This window comes from Marmota monax, unplaced genomic scaffold (assembly GCF_021218885.2).
Source record: "Marmota monax isolate L192 unplaced genomic scaffold, Marmota_monax_Labrador192_F-V1.1 WCK01_AAM20220418_F8-fsc00840, whole genome shotgun sequence".
Taxonomy (NCBI): Eukaryota; Metazoa; Chordata; class Mammalia; order Rodentia; family Sciuridae; genus Marmota; species Marmota monax.
Genome location: NW_026693068.1, coordinates 26,376 through 47,150, shown reverse-complemented (window position 1 = coordinate 47,150; position 20,775 = coordinate 26,376). Strand labels below are relative to the sequence as shown.

The 20,775-nt window shown below is 38.1% G+C and overlaps 2 protein-coding genes across 4 annotated transcripts in view; one reads left to right on the top strand and one right to left on the bottom strand.

Moving 5' to 3' along the window:
* Positions 1-12,137, bottom strand: part of LOC124098955 (NBAS subunit of NRZ tethering complex) — a 78,953-nt gene extending 66,816 nt beyond the window's left edge. Inside the window, exon 1 of the mRNA XM_058582496.1 lies at positions 11,955-12,137. Within this exon, the coding sequence (XP_058438479.1) occupies positions 11,955-12,043 (89 nt within the window). The 5' untranslated portion in view covers positions 12,044-12,137. The remainder of the gene's footprint in view (positions 1-11,954) is intronic.
* A 4-nt stretch (positions 12,138-12,141) lies between these two features.
* Positions 12,142-20,775, top strand: part of LOC124098953 (terminal uridylyltransferase 7) — a gene marked incomplete at its 3' end in the record, with an annotated part of 32,685 nt that continues 24,051 nt past the window's right edge. Inside the window, 4 exon segments of one of the 3 annotated variants that reach the window (XM_046453904.2) lie at positions 12,142-12,292; positions 13,422-13,972; positions 19,656-19,837; positions 20,547-20,663. In XM_046453904.2, the coding sequence (XP_046309860.1) occupies positions 13,453-13,972; positions 19,656-19,837; positions 20,547-20,663 (819 nt within the window). 3 annotated transcript variants of the gene reach the window in all.

The window sequence follows — 20,775 nt, the reverse complement described above, 5'->3', positions numbered from 1 at the left end:
TAGATTTTTTTCCTCTGAAGAATGCAGCCCTGATTTCTTCCCATCATAGCCCAATGTCAAGTGCTAAAGGAGGCATTCCATCTATGCTAGAATTATTAGTCAGGTGCAAGGCAGCAGCTTGCTGGCTTCTTCTGGGGGTTAGGTCTATAAAGATGAAGACAGCCACACAATGTGCCTGTTTATGTCCTTATTGGTGACAGTGACTTATACCACATGGCTGACTATACCTAGATGAGGGCTGGGAGATCACAATCTCCAGTTTAACAGGGATTAATTTAGTATCAATTCTATACAATGAAAGGAGGTACACTGCCATCTCAATCTTACACACACATGACATAACATCTTTCATTACAAACAATTAATTCATTGAGAGTTTATATTATTTTCTAAAATAGAGTCTTAAAATACTGGTGCTTTCTTAAGTTATTGTAAAATTTGTGCACTGTCAATGTAATCTGGTGGCCTCTTTATCCTAATTTCAAAGTCTATCAGATTTCAAAACTGGTCCAAGTTTTCTTTTCGTTCCTTTGTTTTAAATTTTCCTGGCCTCGTCTGATCCTTGAAATCTAGCTTCCTCGGTTTCAACCCACATTGACTGGCTGAAGCTCAGACTTTTAGGAATTAGAGGTACTTCACTAGAGCAAGCAGATAATGGTGAGGGAGGAAAGGAGAGAAAGGGAAGGTATGGGAAATGAGATTAATGACATTATCTTATGTGCATGTACAAAGATGCATGATGAGTCCTGCTATCATTCACTGACAAAATGTTTTAAAAATTAAAAAAAAAATAACACACTGGTAACACTAAAATAAATCTTACAAAAAAGAATTAAAGATACCTTTTCCATTCTTTAAAAAAAAAAAAAAGATGAAGATAGCCTAGGGATGAGTCTGAAAGCCCCAGGATGACCCCCAGTAAGCCAGCAATGAGAGGACTAGAAGCTATGTAGGTAGCCCTGAGGCCCAGGGATATACTCAGCTTCGTGACCCAGTGAATGCAGAGATCTCTAGGGAAAGTTCTGGAAGCAGGGCGTGGATAGCCAGAGAGAAGTGGAGGCCTACATTTGATGACTATAGAGATGAGAGAACCATTCTCCATAGTGAAAGTTTGAGGCACACAGCTATGTTATCTACAAAAATGTTGGGAGTTGGGTATTCAGAAAAAGGAAGGCTGAGACTTGGAAGTGGAAGTGAAGGGAAAGGCAGGGTGGTCTCCAAGGCAACAGGAAAGGAAACAGAACATTCTACCATATTTGAGAGTAAGAATAGTCAAAGGAAAAGCTTAGAGTATGTGACCCTGGCTTGGAACTAGGGGAAGTTAACCACTAACAGAAACAGAATGGTTTCAGCATTATAAAAAATAATAGCAGGGCATAGCAAGCAGAACAGGCCCAAAACTGGCAAATTTAAAGCACACTTGAGATTCATGTGTCCTTGAAAGGAATCCAGGCATTCCTGGGTTCTTCGTGGTGCCAAGGGAAAACATATGGCAAAGTAACCAGGAGACAGCCACAATTGGAGCAAAGTAGTGGACCACCCATACTGAAAATCACCTGTGATTAAAGTGAAAGGTGGGTCCCTGTCAGCAGGAACAAAGCACAGGAGATGGACTCACCATTAGATATCATCAATAAGGCAATGAAGAGAGACTGGTATTAAAAGACAAAACCACAACAATTTAGATTAATAATCTTAAATGACTTTATTTTTTATTCTAAAATCAGGCAAGTCTTCACTCCACAGAAGAGAAAAAGGGTTCCAATGGGCAAAGCAGAAAAGGTCAGTTTTATAAACAGAGAATAAAGAAAGCAAAAACAAAAGAACAAAAAGCAGATTCATCATTTCAAAACAGTTCTTAGTAAGATGGGAATAGACAATAGAAAAATTAACTGATGGATAAATTTCAGATCACTTTAGGATAACTTCTTTGTGTAAGGATTAAGGTAGAGGAAACTTTCACTACTTTGTCAAGTGAAAGTACCCTATTTGGGAAATTTGGCTGCTACCTCTCTCATCCTAATTTCTCAGAAGATAAGAAAAAAAATTAGCTTATTTGCAGTTTTGTGACATGAAACTTTAGTGTGTGACTCCATTTAGGTTTCTAACCTGGGCTATTACAGGTTCTCATTTCAAAGCAATGTAATGTTTATTTGACATTGGAAACATCAGAGAAGCAAGTAGAACAGAAACCTACCTGGGCAACTTATCAAGATCCTGGCTCAAAATAAAATTTTAAAAAGAGGTAAGGAGTCTACTAGATCAGTGGTAGAGTGCTTATCTAGCATGATAGAGACCCCAGGTTCAATCCCCAGTACCACCAATTAAGTTTAAAAAAAAAAAAAAAAGAGGCTGGGCATGGTGGTGCATGCCTGTAATCCCAGCAGTTTAGGAGGTTGACACAGGAAGATCACAAGTTCCAGGACAGCCTCATCAACTTAGTGAGGCCCTAGGCAATTTAGCAAGACCCTGTCTCAAAATTAAAAAGGGCTGGGGATGTAACTCGCATCCCTGGTACCAAAATCAATGAAATATAAAATAAATAAGTTAGAGAATCACACAAACAGCCCTGTGGATGTATGTACAAGGACTCTTTCCAAGCATAAGTCCAGATCATCACATCCCCAATGGTATCCATGGAAAGTGAAATAGGAAATCTGAATGAGAGGACATATATCCAAAAGAAGTGGAACTATAAGACATAATTCAAATTTGAAAAAACTAAGATACATTAAATGGGGAGTAGGATTCTCAGAGCAAGATTAGATCAATTTTCAGTTGGGGGGGGGGTCTGAGTAAGATCTTTCTTTTCTTTCCTTTTTTTTTTCCCTCCAAGTGCTGGGGATGGAACCTCAGGCCCACTGTAGGCAAGCCCTCTACCACTGAGCTACATTCTCCACCTCTCTGGAAATACTTTTGAGTGTCACAGACAGAGGAAATCACAGTTAGAGATCCAGAACATTCTATCATTCAGAGAACAGTACCATACACAAAGAATTACCCAACTCAAAAATACAATAGTTTTGAGGTGGAGAAACTTGGTCTAAGGGTAATGATTCCCCCTTACCTGAAACTGCTATTAGACTGACCTATTTAAGTATATTAAGATGTCAAATGAAGTTTGCAAAAGATTACTGGAAAGTTCTTCCTGATCTCTGGAGGCCACCTTCTCTTTCTCTCTCTCTTTTTTTTTTTTTTTTTGGTATCAGGGATTGAACCCAGGGCCGCTCAACCACTAAGCCCCATCCCCAGCCCTTTTTTTTTATACATTTTATTTCGAGACAGGGTGTCACTAAGTTGTTTAGGGCCTTGCTGAGTTTCTGAGGCTGGCATTGAACTCATGATCTTCCTGCCTTAGCCTCCCAAGCTGCTAGGATTGGTATGTGTCACTGCACCCAGCTTACCTTCTTTCTTGTTGGTAGAAGTGAAGTTAATAAATGCTACTGACAACTGTGCCTTTCTGAAGATGTTCACACACAGAGAGGAAAGCACAGCCACTAGATGAAGCTGGCACAGAAGACTGTCTGGACACTATTTTGTGAATCAATAAATGTCCTCATTGTTTAAACCAGTTTAAATTAGGTTTTTCGAACCCAAATCCCTATACTTCTTAAGTGGCTCAAGAAGTATTCTAGCTAGGTGCAATGGTGCACGCCTGTAATACCAGTGACTCCGGAGGCTGAGCAGAAGGATCACAAGTCCAAGGCGAGCCTCAGAAACTTAGCAAGACCCTCAGCAACATGGCAATACCCTGTCTCAAAATTAAAAATAGAAAAGGCTGGGAATGTAGCTCAGTGGTAAAGTGACCCAGGTTCAATTGCCAGTACCAAAAAAAAAAAGAAAAAAGTATTCTTATTTAATTAGATTTTTCACCCCTGGTACTGGAGACTGAATCCAGGGCCTCACGCATGTTAGGCAAGTGCCCTACCTCTGAGTTACATCCCTAGTTCTATTTGAGAAATTAAAAGAAAAAAAATTAAAGGCATTATGATGTTGAAAACTTGGCAAGCTGAGTATGGTAGCATATGCCTATTATGTTAAAAACAGACTAGAGGAGGATAAAGGTGGAAACTGCTGATTTCAGCAATCCAGGCAAGTCATGGTGATGACTAAGAAAGACCATGTTGCAAGCAGAAGGAGTGTCCAGAAGTCACTGAACTCTGACCACATTTATCTTTTATTTCCCCTGGATATATATTTAAAGGAAGAACGATATTACATGCTAACAAAATGCTTGAAAGCATTCAAAGAAAAAAACGTGGCTGATAAAGCTATGAATATAATTCCTGCACTTCGGAAACCACAGCTCCACAGGAAAAGGGGCATTGGTTTTGTTAAAGGTTGGATTGTCAAGATATAATATTAAATCTTCTGGCTTAAGATAGATGACATATTGTAACATAAGAAGCAGTATTAATGTCTTCTGAACATTGGGTAATAGTGTAACAGTGGTCTACTTTATGCTTTGAATATAGCCCTTGCTGCTCTGCCACTGTGACTTTAAAGGGGACATGTTTATTTCTCTTCCTCTCTCCCTTCTCCTCCCTAACCTCAGGAGAAACAGGAATACCTTTCTTCCCCATCCCAAGGAGTTATCTATCCTTGAGCACACACCTACCACTGGAACAAAGTAATTCAGACTTAGGGATGGCACCAAAAGAAATGACAACAGGGAAAGCAGCCATTCAGTCAGGGATATCCATCACTGGGGCAGAGCAATCCTTGCTATAACAGTATCCCATCAAACTAAATGCAGGCACTGGGACTGTAGCTCAGTGGCAGAGCGCTTGTGTGAGGCACTGGGTTCAATTCTTAGCATCACATAAAGATAAACAAATAAAATAAAGGCATGCTGTCCATCTAAAACTATAAAAAAAATTTAAAAAACTAAATGCATAAGGAAATTGGTAGGATAAACAACTGCACTCAGAAATAAAAAATAAATAAATAAAAGTAGAAATTAAAGCCAATCCCAAGTTTTGCTGGCAACCTCCGCAAAGGGATCTTCAAGAATGCCCAAAGAAAAGGATGGAAAGGGCCTCTTCTATTGACCATCAATATGCCTAGTGTAAGAAAATGGTGTGAAAGGTGACTTGGGGTACAGTTGACCATTGGGGAACTCAAAGTTGGTGGCATTATAATAAAGATAAGGGAGACAGGTCAGGCTCAAAAATATCCCGTGCTCCAACCCCTTGAATCCAACCTAGAAGAAAAAGATTAAGGTACAGTTTTTCTATATGCCAAATTGTCTGGTCCTCTCCTGGGATAAAATTTGTTGAGTAATTACATGCACATATAATATTCATAAAGATTATTTCAAAATATGAATTTAAGAGAGGGTCTGAAACTAGAAAAGAAATGTAAGAAAGTTATAGGTATGGAAATATATTTTAGTCTTAGAAGGTAAAAGAAATTTCTGGATGATGAAGTATTTTATCTGATAAAGTAATATTCTTGCGCTAATGACCAAGATGAAAGAGAGGACAAAACTAAGGATGTAAACAAGTGTAGAATGGCTAAATAAGTTGCAGAAGGTTTGTGAAGGTACATCTGAAAAAGTTTGTGTGATTAAATTGGCTGTAATTAGCATAGTCAAAGTTATTCAAATTTTAATGCAATGATATGAAGCAAAGTCTAGAACATTTATCTGCTCTTTTAAAGTCTTTTAAATGATTACTTCATAACTAGTTAAATAAGCAACTTCTATTTTAGGTTACTACAATATAGTTGACACCCTGAATACATGTTACCAGAGATAAGTATACATCTGAGAATTGTGTTTGCCTGAGCCTGGTCTAAGTGTTACGTAAGTTCATAAAATGAAAGTTTATGTAGGTTTACTAGCAAGGTAACTAATAAATGTTCTTTTATACTTTGTATCTGACATAGAAGGGCCACAATGCCATTTGAAGACCTGGCTTATATCTATTTGCTTTGACTAAGCCTATTCCTGATTATTAATAGTTTCCTAAATATATGAGACTTAAGGCTATTCTTTGATTTTTGCTAGTATGAAGACTCATGATTATTGTTACCATATACAATGTGGACTCTAAATTTTACTTTTAAGTTAAACTTAGTTAATATAGGGACATCTATGCAATTGTAATGCTAACCATTACTAGCTTCTTTGAATAGTAAATGAGTTTATGTTCTTCAAATATATAAGCCATCTAAATGTAAGCTTAGAAGAGCAATTTACCAGGTTGGTGTTCTCTAAACTAAAATTATCTGTAGCAATAATCACCCTCAGGTTTATATAGAAATAACAAATTTGGTTGGTATTTACTTATGTCAGTTAATGTTTTGTAACTGGATAAAAGTAACCCATTGTCAATAAATTACATATAAAATTTTGTGGTACTCTTTACACTGGGATGGAAATTTAAATGTACTTTTGGAAGATAATAAGGAGAGCCTGATTTGTTCAAAGGTTGACAATGTGGAACATGAAAACATTTTGTCACTTTTTCCACAAAAAGAAAGTTAAGAACTCTCTTAGCCTTTTTTCTTTGATTCATGTTTCAGATGTGATGTTGTATTATGCTAACTGCTATTCAGACAGACTCAGGAAACAATTCATGAGAACTTTGTAAAATGATACTTTTTTAAAAAAGAAAGGCAAAGATCAGATCAGCTTCAGGAATAAACACTTTGTCAAGAGTCCAGCCTCACCTAAGTTAAGGCTTGGCTCTTGTCCTTCTCCATGTTAGAAGAGTTCCAAAGTAAGCTAAAATTAAGCTTAAAGTTGTGTTCAAAAGACTTATTTTGTTGTTGTTGTAAAGATTACTATGATCTCAAAATAAACAAGGGATGTGATACTTAAGTAAAAGTTTGGGCAAACTGTAAAAGTGATTTAGGCTTGTAAAAGAGTTAAGAAAAAAACAAAACTTGTATGTAATTGAGTTGATAGATATATGGATCTTTCTAGAAGCTATAGGATACCAAAGATAGTCTAGTGTTCATTTTGTATTTTCCTTATAAAAGTATATAACTATTGCCTATTAATATTTTACAGAAGTTCTACTTCGAACAGAACAACCGTAATGAATTTAAGACAATAAGTTATCACCTAAAGAACAGACAGATTGCAATGCTGCTTTTCAGTACTAATACCTCAATTAAATGATAGGGTGACTGTAAAAGTATAACCCATATTTTCCACTTTTAATACTGGTGAAACTGGCCTGCTGGATGTTCAAAACCAAAAAGTTGGGAGACCCAAGTCAAGGAAGTAAAAGGGCCAAGGAAAAAGCAGCCAATTTTCTGGCCCTTGCTCTCTCAAATCAGCAAGGAGCCAGAGAATGACAGAACCCCTCTAAGGACCCTGCAACTTCAAGGAGTCACCCAGCCTCCTCATCAGGGGGATCAAGGAGATACTAGAGAACAGGAAGCCAGCCAATCAGTGCACATTCTGCAAAGAACAGGGTCATTGAAGAGGGAAATATCCTGATACAGTCAGCAAGACTTTGACCCATCCTAGCAGATAACACAATTGGTACAGGAAGGCTAAAAGAGGAAAGAGACTTCTCATACTATGTCCCCAAGAATGATTGCTAAGGAATCCTGAGATCACTGACTCTAAGAGAAGATATGAACAAAGTGAATTTTGACCAACTTGGTCTTAAACACCTGGCAGGAGAGTATGACTGAAGTATGACTATATGTGGACATTTAAAAAGAAAGACAGCCAGGCATGGTGCCACATGCCTGTAATCCTAGCAGCTTGGGAGGCTGAGACAGGAGGATCATAATTTCAAAGCTAGCCTCAGCAATTTGGCAAGGCCCTAGGCAACTTAGTGAGACCCTGCCTCAAAATAAAAAATAAAGGGCTGGAGATATGTCTCAATAGTTAAGAGCCTCTGGGTTTAATCCCTGGTTCCTAAATGCATAAATGGAAAGATAATTTTTTTAATGTAACTTAAGATGTACACTTCTGTCAACGCTACCAAAAGTAAGTAAAGCTGGAAGCTATAAAGGAAGGGTTCTTGTGTGGGAATGCCTAATAATAATGATCACGAAAGACTCAAAAGTCACAAGTATATCCTGAGTCAATTTGAGCCTGATCTCATAGACCTACAAATCTTCTTAACCTTCTACATAGATAAACTTGATCTGTTTTTCATTGACATGATTATGAGTTACTTGTTTATGGTTTTCAGAGACTGGCAGAAATACTAATTGTTTTTGTGTTAATTGCTCACCCAAACATAATACTTTGAAGTCTTTATTATTGTCCTAGCATGATCCTTGTCCTATGTAAACTTTGTCCAGTCACTTACCAACTGCCACCATGGACCTCTGGTCTGCCCTGATGCTGAATATATACACTTAACTGTCCCACCTGATAGAGAACAAGAACTTCAGGTCACTTCCCCCAAATTCACACAGAAAGTAGCTCAGAGATGTCACTGCCATAAAAAGGGAATTGTAGAAAGTAACAGTAAGGGCCAGGCAAGGTGGCACAGGCCTATAATCCCAGCATCTCAGGAGGCCAGACAGGAGGATCATGAGTTCAAAGAAGCTAGCATCAGCAATGGCGAGGTGCTAAGCATTTCAGTGAGATCCTATCACTAAATAAAATACAAAATAAGGAAATGTAACAGTGGTTCATTTTATGCTCTGCCACTGCAACTTTTTTTTTTTTTCCCATGATAGGTAAATATTTAATCTTTAAAAAAAAAAACAAAAAACTGTTAGCTTATTTTCCTAAGTGGTTGCACCATTTCATGATTGCAACTTATTTTTAAAAGGAACATGTTTCTTCCCCTTTCTCAGTCACTTCTCCTCCCTAATCTCTTCCCAACCCTAATCTTGGGAAGGCAGGGAGGGGCACAGGATGGGACAGGATTATCTTTCTTCCACTTCTGCAGTTATCTGTCCTTGAGCACACACCCACCACTGGAACAAAGTAATTCAGACTTGCCGATGGCACCAAAAAATACAAGAAATGACTCTCTCTCAAATTAACAAGTGAATTACACATGGAAAGTAGCCTTTGATTCAGTTCTTTAAAAATCCCTGTTCCCCTAGATGGGCAGAACCACAGCCTCTGGGACAGGAGTCCTGATATTTCTCCTTTGCTTGCAAAGCAATCAAAATGTTTTCCTTTTTCTCAAAACTGTGTCCTTTTTATTGAACTGGCATTGGGGATAATGATCATGCTTTTGGTAACAACAGTATCGCTACCTCCCAACCAGAGAACAACCTCTGTCCCCACATTTCTACTATAAATTGTTGAAAATATTTGTAGAACAAAAAGCTATCATTCTGAGAAACTCAATCCTCCTTTCAATGACATCAAAGAAAATTCCAAACTTTTCAACTAGATTTAAGGATTTCCACTGACCAATTTAAATTACTCTTACAGTATAAAAGGTCACAAGAAAGTAACTCTACTGCCAGTGTTTCAATTAGTATTATATCCTCAAGATGAATCTTAAAGTCAGCTAATTTATAATATGAGAAGTTACACTTTGGACAAAGCATTGAAGAAAATGCAAATATGAACTATTCTAAATCCTTAAAAAGATGTTTGCTATTTTGGTTCCCTAGAGTTCAGAAATCAAGATGGACTTACCTAAACCAATTCTTTCAAATAGGAAGTACTAACCTGACTGGTAATGCTATTTTCCCATAATAAATACAATCATGTATCGCCCACACTCCCTTCCTACTCTATGCTAAATGCTACTGCCTGCTGGTCAAAAAGATTATTAGTTTTATTCCCATGAATTTTCAAAACCAAAACATTTTTTTTGGGGGGGGGGGGTTGATTTGTTTTGTTTTTTGGTACTAGGGATTAAACTCAGGGGCATTCAATCAATGAGCTGTATCCCCAGCCCTATTTTGTATTTTATTTAGAGACAGGGTCTCATTGAATTGTTTACTGCCTCGCTTTTGCTGATGCTGGCTTTGAACTTGTCATCCTCCAGCCTCAGCCTCCTGAGCTGCTGGGATTACAAGTGTGTGCCACCATGCAGTCCCAAAACATCTAAATAAAGAATTACAGCAAAGTTGTAGGAATGTGCCTAAAATCACCATAGTATAGTCACCTAGTTAAGAACAGACATCTCAGGATAATCTGAGTTTGGATTCCAGTTGTGCTATTTACTTCATTCACCATTAAGTGCTAATTTCCCCATCTTTACTTATTATTTATACAGAGGAAAGCAAAAATAATCAGAGACCAGATCTCAATGGAAAGCAAGCTTTCTTTATTAAGCAACAGAATGGCACATTTTTTTCAGAAGAAAAAATGGCAAATGATTATAGGAGGGGTCTAATTTTTTTTTTACAGGATTTGAGTAAGTTTTGATTCATAAAAATGAGATTTGAAAGCCAAGGTGGCATAGGTCTGTAATCCCAGCAGCTTGGGAGGATGAGATAGGAGGATCACAGGTTCAAAGTCAGCTCAACAATTTAGCTAGACCTTAAGCAACTCAGTTAGATCATGTCTCTAAATAATACACAAAATAGGGCTGAAGATGTGGCTCAGTGATCGAATGCCCCCGAGTTCAATCCCTAGTATCCACCCCCCTCCAAAAAATAAGATTTGAATAATTTGTTGCTGGGAAAGGGTGAATGAATGTCCAGAGCTCAGAGATCATCCCCCAAACAAACTGTCCTCCTTTCTCCTTGACGGTTATATTTCATATCCTTCACACTCTACCCCAACTATATCCTCTGCCCTTTTTGACAGGTCTTGCTAAATTGTTGAGGCTGGCCTCCAATTTGATCCTCTTGCCTCAGCCTCCAATGTTTCTGGGATTACAGGCATGCCCCACCCCACTCAGCAGTTTCCCCATCTTTAAAGTGGGAATAATGATATTTTCTTAATGCAGTTGTTGTGAGGATGATTAAATGAGTTAATATTTGTAAAGCTCTCAAAGATGTCTGGCAATAACCAATATTTTACTGATTTAGACTCTTGCCTCAACAGAATCTCATGGGTTTAAATTTAAAAGCTCTAGAAAAATGGACAAATAAGCTGTCCTATTTTCCCAGCACTCCCTAATTCTATTAATTTTGATTTTTTTTTAAACACTCAGAACATCCCAGGTAGCAAGGAGGATAATACCAATTTTTTTTTTTTTTTGGGGGGGGGAGGCAACCCTTAGTTGTTTGCTAGTTCAAGGTGTACATTCTTCAGTTCAAAAATCTGAATTTGAACTAACCCTGAGGCAGAGGCCTGTGAATCACAGCCGTTCAGGAGGCCAAAGCAGGAGGATCGCTGGCTGGGCCATTTAGCAGAATTGGGTCAAAAAAAAAAAAATTGCTGGGTATGTAGCTCAACAGTGGTATGCGTCCCTGGGTTCAACCAGTATCAAAAAAAAAAAAATAGTTTGAATTTGACCCTCTCTGATCATCCTTTCCCATCACACATACTTTTCAAAACGACTTTTAATAGGTGTATAATTGTACAGAATAGTGGGTTTCACTGTGGAATATTCATACATAGATATAACTTGATCACTTTCACTCTCTAAAAATGACTTTTCTTAAAAGTAAACCATTCCCGGCTATCTTTCTTTTTAAATGTCCACATATGGTCGTGCTTTGGCCATACTCTCCTGCCAAGTTCGTCAAAATTCACTTTGTTCTTATCTTCTCTTAGGGTCACAACCTTAGGAAAGAGCAGAGCATTCCCCTGGGGCACATTAAACTGTGGGTGAACATTAGATGCTTAAACTGACCTTTCTACCAGGTCGGCAATTAAGACCTCACGGAAACGTTAAGTCACTCTGAATTATCAGGAAAACAGGAATAGAAAGAAGCTGGCTCAATTTCCCCCAGAAGCCACTGAGTAGCATCCAGGGGCAAAGCTGAGTCCCCCAGTGCCGACTCCCCTCAGATCGCAGGAGACTGGGCTCCCCTTGCTTCCCCCACCCTACCCCGAGCTTTTAGCGCCCACAATCAAGAGGGGAACCCGGGGAGCCCCGGGCACTGCTCACCGGAGAAGGCCCTGCCCGCGCGCCGGGGTAGAGGGCGAACCACCCGCGGGCACCGAGGGGCGTAACCGGGCTGGGCCTTGACAACCCATACCCGGGGGCAGAGCGCTGTGGCGACGGTGGGCGGCCCGGCAGCGGGGCGACGGCGGGCGGGGCGGAGGGCGGCCCTCCGGGCGCGGCGCGCGTTTCCGGCGTGCGCGGCGGAGCGCCGGGGCGGGGGCACAGCCGGCCCCCAATCGCGCACAATGAGACAGCGCTGAGCGCCGGAAGTGGGACCGAAGGAAAACTCGGAGAGGGAGCCCAGCCGGGACAGGAAGAGGCGGGGGACCGCGGCGGAGGTGGTGAGTGCTCTGGGGCGCCTTCTCCCTGTGTCCCTCCTAGACTCGCCCCCTGGCTGGGTCTCCCGTGGGTTCCTTAGTCTCCAAAGTAGAGGTCGGGCCTGGCCCCATAGGTACGTTGGCTCCATCCTGAGGCGGCCTCCTAGTCCAGTTTCGGTGTCTAGGGATCCTCCAGGCCGGCTAGAACTGAGGTCTCGGGTTCGAGTCCGCCTTTTCACTTTGTGTCAGACTCTGCGAGGGTGGGAGAAGGGATTTGGGTCGAGACACTCGGCCCCGGCCCCCTGGCGGCTGGGGGGACCCCGGAATCCCATCGAAGTGGCGGGTCACTTCCTGCTTCCTGGTCCCCACGGTGGCTTCGTGGCCGGGACTGCGGGTACGCCTCCTACTTTTTCATCTCGGACGGTCAGGGGTGGAAACTGAGGCAGACCGGGGTGGGGCAGTCAAGACAAGAATCGAAAAGGTGTGGCATTCTTTAGAGAATTGCTGTTAGTGACAAAACCAAACTTGTTTAGTATTGAAGAATGAGAAATAGGACGGTTCTCTGGAGTTGTCCTTTGGTCAGAAACCCAGTCCCTTTCATTAGTCCGGAGCCCAGCCCCTCTTGTAGCCCGAGAGATCAAAGCCGGTCTGTTCTGAAATGTGATGAAGCAACTAGAGTGGAGTTGAGAGGAAATGTAGTCTGTTTACATAAAGTTTTGGTTACTTTGTGTAACACTTTAAAGTAATTGCCAACTTAAAAAAATAGACTTTCAGGAGTTCTGTAGCAGTATTGGCTTGGGATGAGGTTTGCTTTTGAAGTTTTCTTTGAAGAGAGGCGCTTTTGTATATAAGTAAAGCTTACCAATGTGATATAACGTTTTACTATAATAGTTTTCCGGATAAGAGGAGCTTTTCTTATTCACAGATTTAGTCTTCACAAAAAATACTAGGTACGAATCCCATGATTGTAGGACTATGTCTCCTAACTTCTAGTGCAATGCACTGATTATTAGGAATGTGATAGAAATTTAATTAAAAGAAAAAAAGGAAAGGTTTCTTACACACTTTTGGGCATCAATATGATATGGCATTTTGTGTACTTGGTATCATATCTTGTTGTATTTAATTGTTTTCCCGAAATGCCTTCTTTCAGGTGCAAAGAAAGAAAATTGAAGTCAAAGACCATGGGAGATGCAGCAAAACCTTATATTGTGAAGCGCAGTAAAGATCGAGGACCTGTTGATGATGATGATTTCAGAAGGGGTCACCCCCAACAAGATTATTTAATAATGGATGATTATGCTAAAGGCCATAGCAGTGAAATGGAAAAAGGCCTTCCGAAAAAAAAGCTAACTCCTGGGAACTATGGGAATACCGCGAGAAAAGGATCATACGCTGTTTCCAGCAATCCATATGCATTTAAAAACCCAATTTACAGTCAGCCCACTTGGATGAATGACAACCACAAAGATCAGAATAAGAGGTGGCTATCTGATGAACTTACTGGTAATTCAGACAATTGGAGAGAGTTTAAACCTGGACCTAGAATTCCTATCATAAGCAGACCAAGGAAAGATGCCTTTCAAGAAAGTGAAGATGGTTACAGGTGGCAAGATGGAAGAGGCTGCAGAACTGTAAGAAGACTGTTTCATAAAGACCTAACAAGCCTAGAGGCCATGTCAGAAATGGAAGCAGGAAGTCCTGGTAATGTGTTCCAACTTGTAAGGTTATAGCCCAAAGTCAACAGTGTCTTATTCTTTTTCATCCAAATAAGTTTTATTTTCAGCAGTGAATTTCCAATTTTTCATAGTATATGTTTTCAGAAGTGTTAATTTATTTAATGTGATTATTTTAAGGTTTATAATCATGACATTTGGGCACCTCTAACACATTTCATATATTGGTCCTTTCAAAAGTTTACCTCACTGGGGGTGTAGCACATGCCTGCTAATTCCAGCAACTTGGTAGACTAAGGTAGGAGGATTGCAGGTTCAAGGTTACCTTTAGCAACTTGGCTCTCTCAAAATAGAAAAAATTTAAAAAAAGGGCTGAGGATGTAGCTCAGCGGTGAAACACCTCTAGGTTCAATCCCCCATACTAAAAAAAAATTTTACCTCAAGGCTTATTTTACTTTAGTGAACATATTTTCATACAGTAAAAAATATGTTTTTTATAGAAGGAGGGTATCATATCCCCCTAGGGACCATAGCATAATTTCTAAGTGGTATTATGTATTTTTAAAATTATGTTTATAATTTTGTATTTAGGGCTGGAATTGTGGCTCAGAGCTAGAGTGCTCGCCTAGCACGTGCGAGGCCCTGGGTTCGATCCTCACCACCACATAAAAATAAATGAAGATATTGTGTCCAACTACAACTAAAAAATTTTTAAAAAATTGTATTTAAATAATGAACATGTCCATTATATAAGTGACAGTATAAAAGTAAAACAAAAAAGATTCAATGTGAAAACACAATATAGACTGAATATATTGCCTGCCAAAAGAAGGATTTGTCTTTTGGGTGAAGTATCAATCTCCAGAGGAGAACAACCCATGGTTTTTGTTTTTCAAGAGCTGTCAGGTGCAGTTAGTTGCATGCATCTGTAGTCCCAGCCCTGAGGAGACGGAGGATCACTTGAACCTAAGAATTGGAGGCCAGTCTGGGAATTCAGCAAGTCACCATCTGGGGGGAACTAGGGGTATAGCTCAGTGGTAGAACACTTACCTAGCTTGTGCAAGGCCATGGAGGGGTAGGGGTGAGAGGGTAAGCATGGCAACAGAGATTGGGAAACATGAGTTTAGAAAGTCAGAATACAGAAAAAAGCTTTGCTGTTTGTTTTCAGTAAATAACAACCCATTTCTAAGTGCCTTCACATGCTTGATAATAATTACCCCAGAGTGATTATTTATACTTTTTTCTGAAAGGTTCAAGGTAGATAATGTCCATGTAGCAATGATTTCTATAATCAGGAAGGTTATTTTTATCTAATGGATATATTCACTGAGGTGAGGGGAAGTCATAAATTGGATGGGAAAAATGAAACATAGTATTTAAAAATGGGCTTTTATGTTTATTGGCTGAAAGTCTTTTGTAGTGACCATGTAGAATGAATTGTAAACTGTCCAAATCAAATTTTTTTTAAACTTTTTTTTTTTTTTTAATTTAAATGTATTCAGGCAAATGTGGGTACTTTTCTAAGTCTCCAGATGCCTCTTTCTTCATGTTGTCTCAGTAGCCAGTTCATATATGTGTTACTTGCAAGGCACTTGAATTTGGGACTCATGCATATAGAATGCTTAAAAAGGAAAAGCTCTTTTTTTTTTTTAAATCATTAGACAGTCTTAGTACAAAGTGAAAATCTCAAGCACTTGTTAATATTAAATGGGGGAAAAGGAAAAAGGAAAGTTAAAATTAATGCTAACATCAAGGAGCAGAGACAGAATGCAAGATTATAAAAGAATTAAAATAATAGGTAGAGGTAATACCTTAGCGTTACATGTCGTTAAGCCTGAAAAGAACTTGAAGGAATTTTCTGATGGAGCACTGTTATGATACAACAAAGGTGGAATCACAGTTTTACAAATTAGGCAGTTGCAGTTTGGAGAGTTTAAATTTATCCACACTTGTTTATTCAAAGTGGTAGATGAGGAAGTAGAACAGTAGTGGGGACTCCGTCGCCCTGGCCATTAAGTAATTCTCACTAGACCCAGAATCCAAATAGGGAAACTGAACATTTATTGATAATTTCTGGGCTTCTAGTTTTTGTTTTTCTTTTTTATATTGTATATTTGTATTTATGTATTGCAGTGTCCATGTGGAATGTGGACATTAAATTTAATTATCAATGCTTGTCTTTTATAAAAGAAAAAGTTGAAAAGCATTTAAAAATGAAGGTTTACAGATCAAAAATTTGCAGCTAGACAATACAAGGTGCCATTTGGAGACCCAAAAAGTAGTTCATGTATTCTTATTTGGTGTTAGGAATAACTAAGGAAGTTGTTCAAATTGAATAACTGTTATTCAGTTTAATATCTAAACTTTGCTCTTCATTTAAAGGATCCTAAAAAGGATCTCATTAAAGGGATCAAAATGTCCTTAAATCAAAATGTGTCTTAATAGAAGGATCTTATTGAAACTGTGAGAAAATATAATGAAAATAATGTTACTTTTTTTTAATACCATCTTTTCTGTTTATCAGTTTACATTACTGTTTCTACCTCATCTCTTAAATGTCCTAGGTTGCAATTTAACATATTTGGGAAAATGCCATTAATTATTTTAGCTGGAAAACATCCACTCAGATACACATGTCCTTTGTGAATGGGCTAATGGACCATATTCAAATAAAATCTGGGAAAATTCAAATACTAAATATAGAGATCTCTTATTACAATAAATTTGGAATGAGCTAGATGGTCTTCCTCCATTATGGGAATTTTTTAGCAATACCCAGTTATACCTTCTAAGAATCCCTCCAATGAGATTTTGACAGTTTATACCTGCAGGCCTGTGAGATTTAGTTCAGGAGGTTATACTGCTATCAGTTTCTAGTCTGTTCTAGATGTGAGTCTGTATGTGCCTCAAAGAGATTTTGTAGTAATTTTTATTTTTTCTGTTTCAAGATGAAAGGCCGAATTTCAGGATCCATCCATATTTTAATCTGTATTTCAAATCCCTTTCCTTTGACTTTGTCCCGTATCCTTGAACAGATTATTAATTCTCTTGGACTGGCATTGTCCCCATCTGTACAATGGGGAAAATATTAATATCCGTGTCAGGATTACTGTAGGGATTAAACGAGAGCAGCACACAGAAAATGCTTGCTTTACATCTGCCACATAATAAAATAGTAATGGTAGCTACTGTTATCGTCATCTGGCAGAATTTCTGTAGCCATGCTACAGATAAAAGTAATTGGAGTTAATCATGGTCTTTGGTGAGAGATGTCAATCCTTAGAAAATGACAGCAAATAGTTATATGGGAAAGCTTTTGTCAACAAGAGAAAGGAAGTTAATGAAGGAACTTGGTTACATATCAATTACTGTTGTGAATATGAGACTTTTCTAAAAAGGTGTTGCACATGTTGAAACTCTTTTTTGAGTATTTGCCTAAGTAAGAAGTTTCTGTCATGTTCTGAACACTGAAGTCAAATGTATTTATTTAGAAAAAGATACTAATAAAATAAATAAAGATTAAACTAATAATAATTAAATGAGAATGAACACATTTTTAAGTTAAGGGATGGTCATCTCAAAAATTTATTAAGACAATAAGTACTACTGGCTTTAAAAGTTTGTGATAATTGGGGGAAGAAGTATTGAGGTAGCCTGATGATTTCCTAGTCAAATACTATTAATCTTTTGATGTTTTATTTGCTCAGTCTTTTTTTTTTTTTTTTTTTTTTAAGAATTAAGCCCAGGAGATCGCCAGCACCACCAAAAAAAGAAAAAGAATTGAACCCAGGGTCACTTTACCACTGAGCTGCATCCCCAACCCATTTATTGGTTGATTGATTGACAGGGTTTCACAGAGTTGCTAAGGCTGGCCTTGAACTTGGGATCCCCCTGTCTTAGCCTCCCAAATTGCTGGGATTTTAGGCATGAGCCATAGTGCCCTGCTGCTCAGTCCATTTTGATTTTTTTAAGTGCATTTTTCCCTAATATTGTTTAGTTTTTAAAAAACTTTCACTTATTATAGAAGCTTTTTGTCAAATTTCATTACATTCATCTCATGTGTATTGAGCATATTGCTTACTATTTGTGTGTTAGAGTTCTTAGCTATAGTTTTGTGTGTTTTTCCATGCTGTGGATTGAACCCATGGCCTCATGCATACTAGGCAGGTGCTGTACCACTGAGCTACATTCCCCAGCCTCAAAATAGCCTTTTTGAAAACTGGAGGTCCTATACTTCCATTGACACTGAATTTTTTTACAATTAGTTAATTCATTGTAATTTGCTCACTAGTAATGAGTTAATGAGTTCTGAAAAATTGAGAGGAATTTGCCTCATGCTGGGCAGTAGGTTTATATTTCCAAAAAGTAATTTGTATTAAACCATTGCACATGATTCCATCCACTTAACAGAATTTTAATTTGGAAAACAAATTTTAGTCATATTATTAATAACTTTATTTTTCTCAACTTATTGTTAGAAGTCACAGATGTACTTAAAACAGTGTTTATGGTTCAGTCTCACCACCATCTTCTCTTTCACAGGTTGAAAGTTGTAAACTTAAAAAAAAAGAACTGATTCATTTATTCTAGAAATTATAGAAGTAACAGCAGGAGTTTATAAGCAGATAAATTTTTGCTTAGAAAAAAGCCTTTATTTTAACTACCAATTGTTTTTTCCTTTGATATGCTAGGTGTGCAGGTGGCTCAAAAAATCTAAAATGAAAGTAAAAATAAAATGGGAAATGGTGCCCTCAGCAGATGAAATTTTATATTTCTTCCCATTTCTGGTAGACCCCAATTTTATGTCTTGAAAGGCTTAATTTACAACTAAATGATTTTTTTTTCACTGCTCATAAGGATTTCTGAATTCTTGAGAAGTATACAATAGTGTCCACTTCACACTATTAAGATTGGTCACTTAAAAAATAAAAGCAAACGTGGGAAGTTTTCATTACTACAGATGTAGTAACAAGTATAATAAAATATTAGGTATAATGTAGATTATATATGTTAGTATATTAGAAAATTCTAATATGGAATATATTAGAATTACATATATACTTGCCATCAGAGGATAATTTTTACTCTTGATTTAGAATGCTCAGCAGCATATCGGGAAGAAAGAAAATCAAATTGTATTATCAAAGCAGAATTCTTTCCTTTTTTTTTTGGTGCCAGGGATTGAACTGAGCGGCACTCAACCACTAAGCCACATCCCCAGCCCTATTTTGTATTTTATTTAGAGACAGGGTCTCACTGAGTTGCTTAGCACCTTGATAAGTTGCTGAGGCTGGCTTTGAACTCACAATCTTCCTGCATCAGCCTCCAGAGCCGAGCCATTGGGATTACAGGCGTGTGCCACTATGCCTGGATAAATTTTTTTTTTCCTTCTTGTTTCTTCTTTTTATTGTTAGTGCACTTAATTAATAGTAAGGTTTGTTTTGACATATTCATAAAAACATATGACAGTTTTCTTCATTCCAGCAGAATTCCTTTGAAGTTATGGTATTTCTGTGGATTGGTATATCACAGATGATGTGCTTAGTGATTATTCAAACATTTTGTCCATGGAGATCCACCTTTCCCTTTGCTCTGTGTTCAGATGTGATTTATTCTGTCATGCCATTTAATTAATAAATAGGTAAATTCTGCTTTTTATCCAGAAGAGGTATAATTCAATATTGCCAATAATATTTTTCCCCTAACTTAAGAAAACAAGAAGCAGCGGTCCAGACCCAGGAAACCAAGGAGGACTAGAAATGAGGAAAATGAACAGGATGGAGAGTTGGAAGGCCCTGTGATTGACGAGTCTGTGCTTTCGACAAAGGAGCTACTGGGCTTACAGCAGGCTGAGGAGCGTTTGAGGAGAGACTGCATTGACAGACTAAAAAGGGTAACAGCTATGAGCATGTATTTGCTAATAAAAATCCTTGTTCTGGTTTAAACTGTGTTAGTAATTGGAAATACCAGCTTTGATGAATTCGGAACCCTACTTTTTTAAAGTTAAAATAACAAGTGTTTATTTTTAACAGGCATATTATTCTGAAAATATACTAATGAACTTGCTATACCATGAAACCTCCTCCCTTAAATCTCTCCTTCCTCAGCCCCATCCTGTAAGAAATACTTTAGGATCAGGCTTCTCCTCTAATCACTTCCTAACTTCTCTAGGTAGTCTTCTTTTGTCCTGAGGAATCTTTTGGGATAATTATTGTACCCTGTTGTGGCACTTTGCATTGTCAAAAAGTTCCCCTTGTAATTCAGTGATTTTATTTCCTTCTGGGGGTTAAAACTTTTTTTCACATGTTCTGAAGTCCTAGGACCTGCCCATCATACAAATAAGCCTACCTCCCTTTTGAGGTATACTACTTGGATTATCAGTATTTAAGTATTACACATTGAAAAGTATATTCATTATGAGGCAATAGAATTCCAAATAGTTGCAATTGTACTTAATTAAAAATTACTATTAAGATAGTGATAAAGCAAGACAGTAACATAGTGTCGGTTTTTAAACTGAAGGGGAAATCATTTTTCTGGCTTATTTTTTTTCCCCTGGATGTTTGGAGATATACCTTTTGATTAATCTGTTTAAATTATAGCGACCACGAAACTGCCCTACAGCAAAATACACCTGCAAACTCTGTGATGTTTTAATTGAATCCATTGCATTTGCTCATAAGCATATCAAAGAGAAGAGGCACAAGAAAAACATTAAGGTAAGTTTTATGTGACCCAAACTGTTGTTTTTACCTATCAGTTGTCATTGTCATTTTTCTTCTCCTTAAAGCTATGAATATTAATAACTTTAATTAACTTCTTGAAATTGTT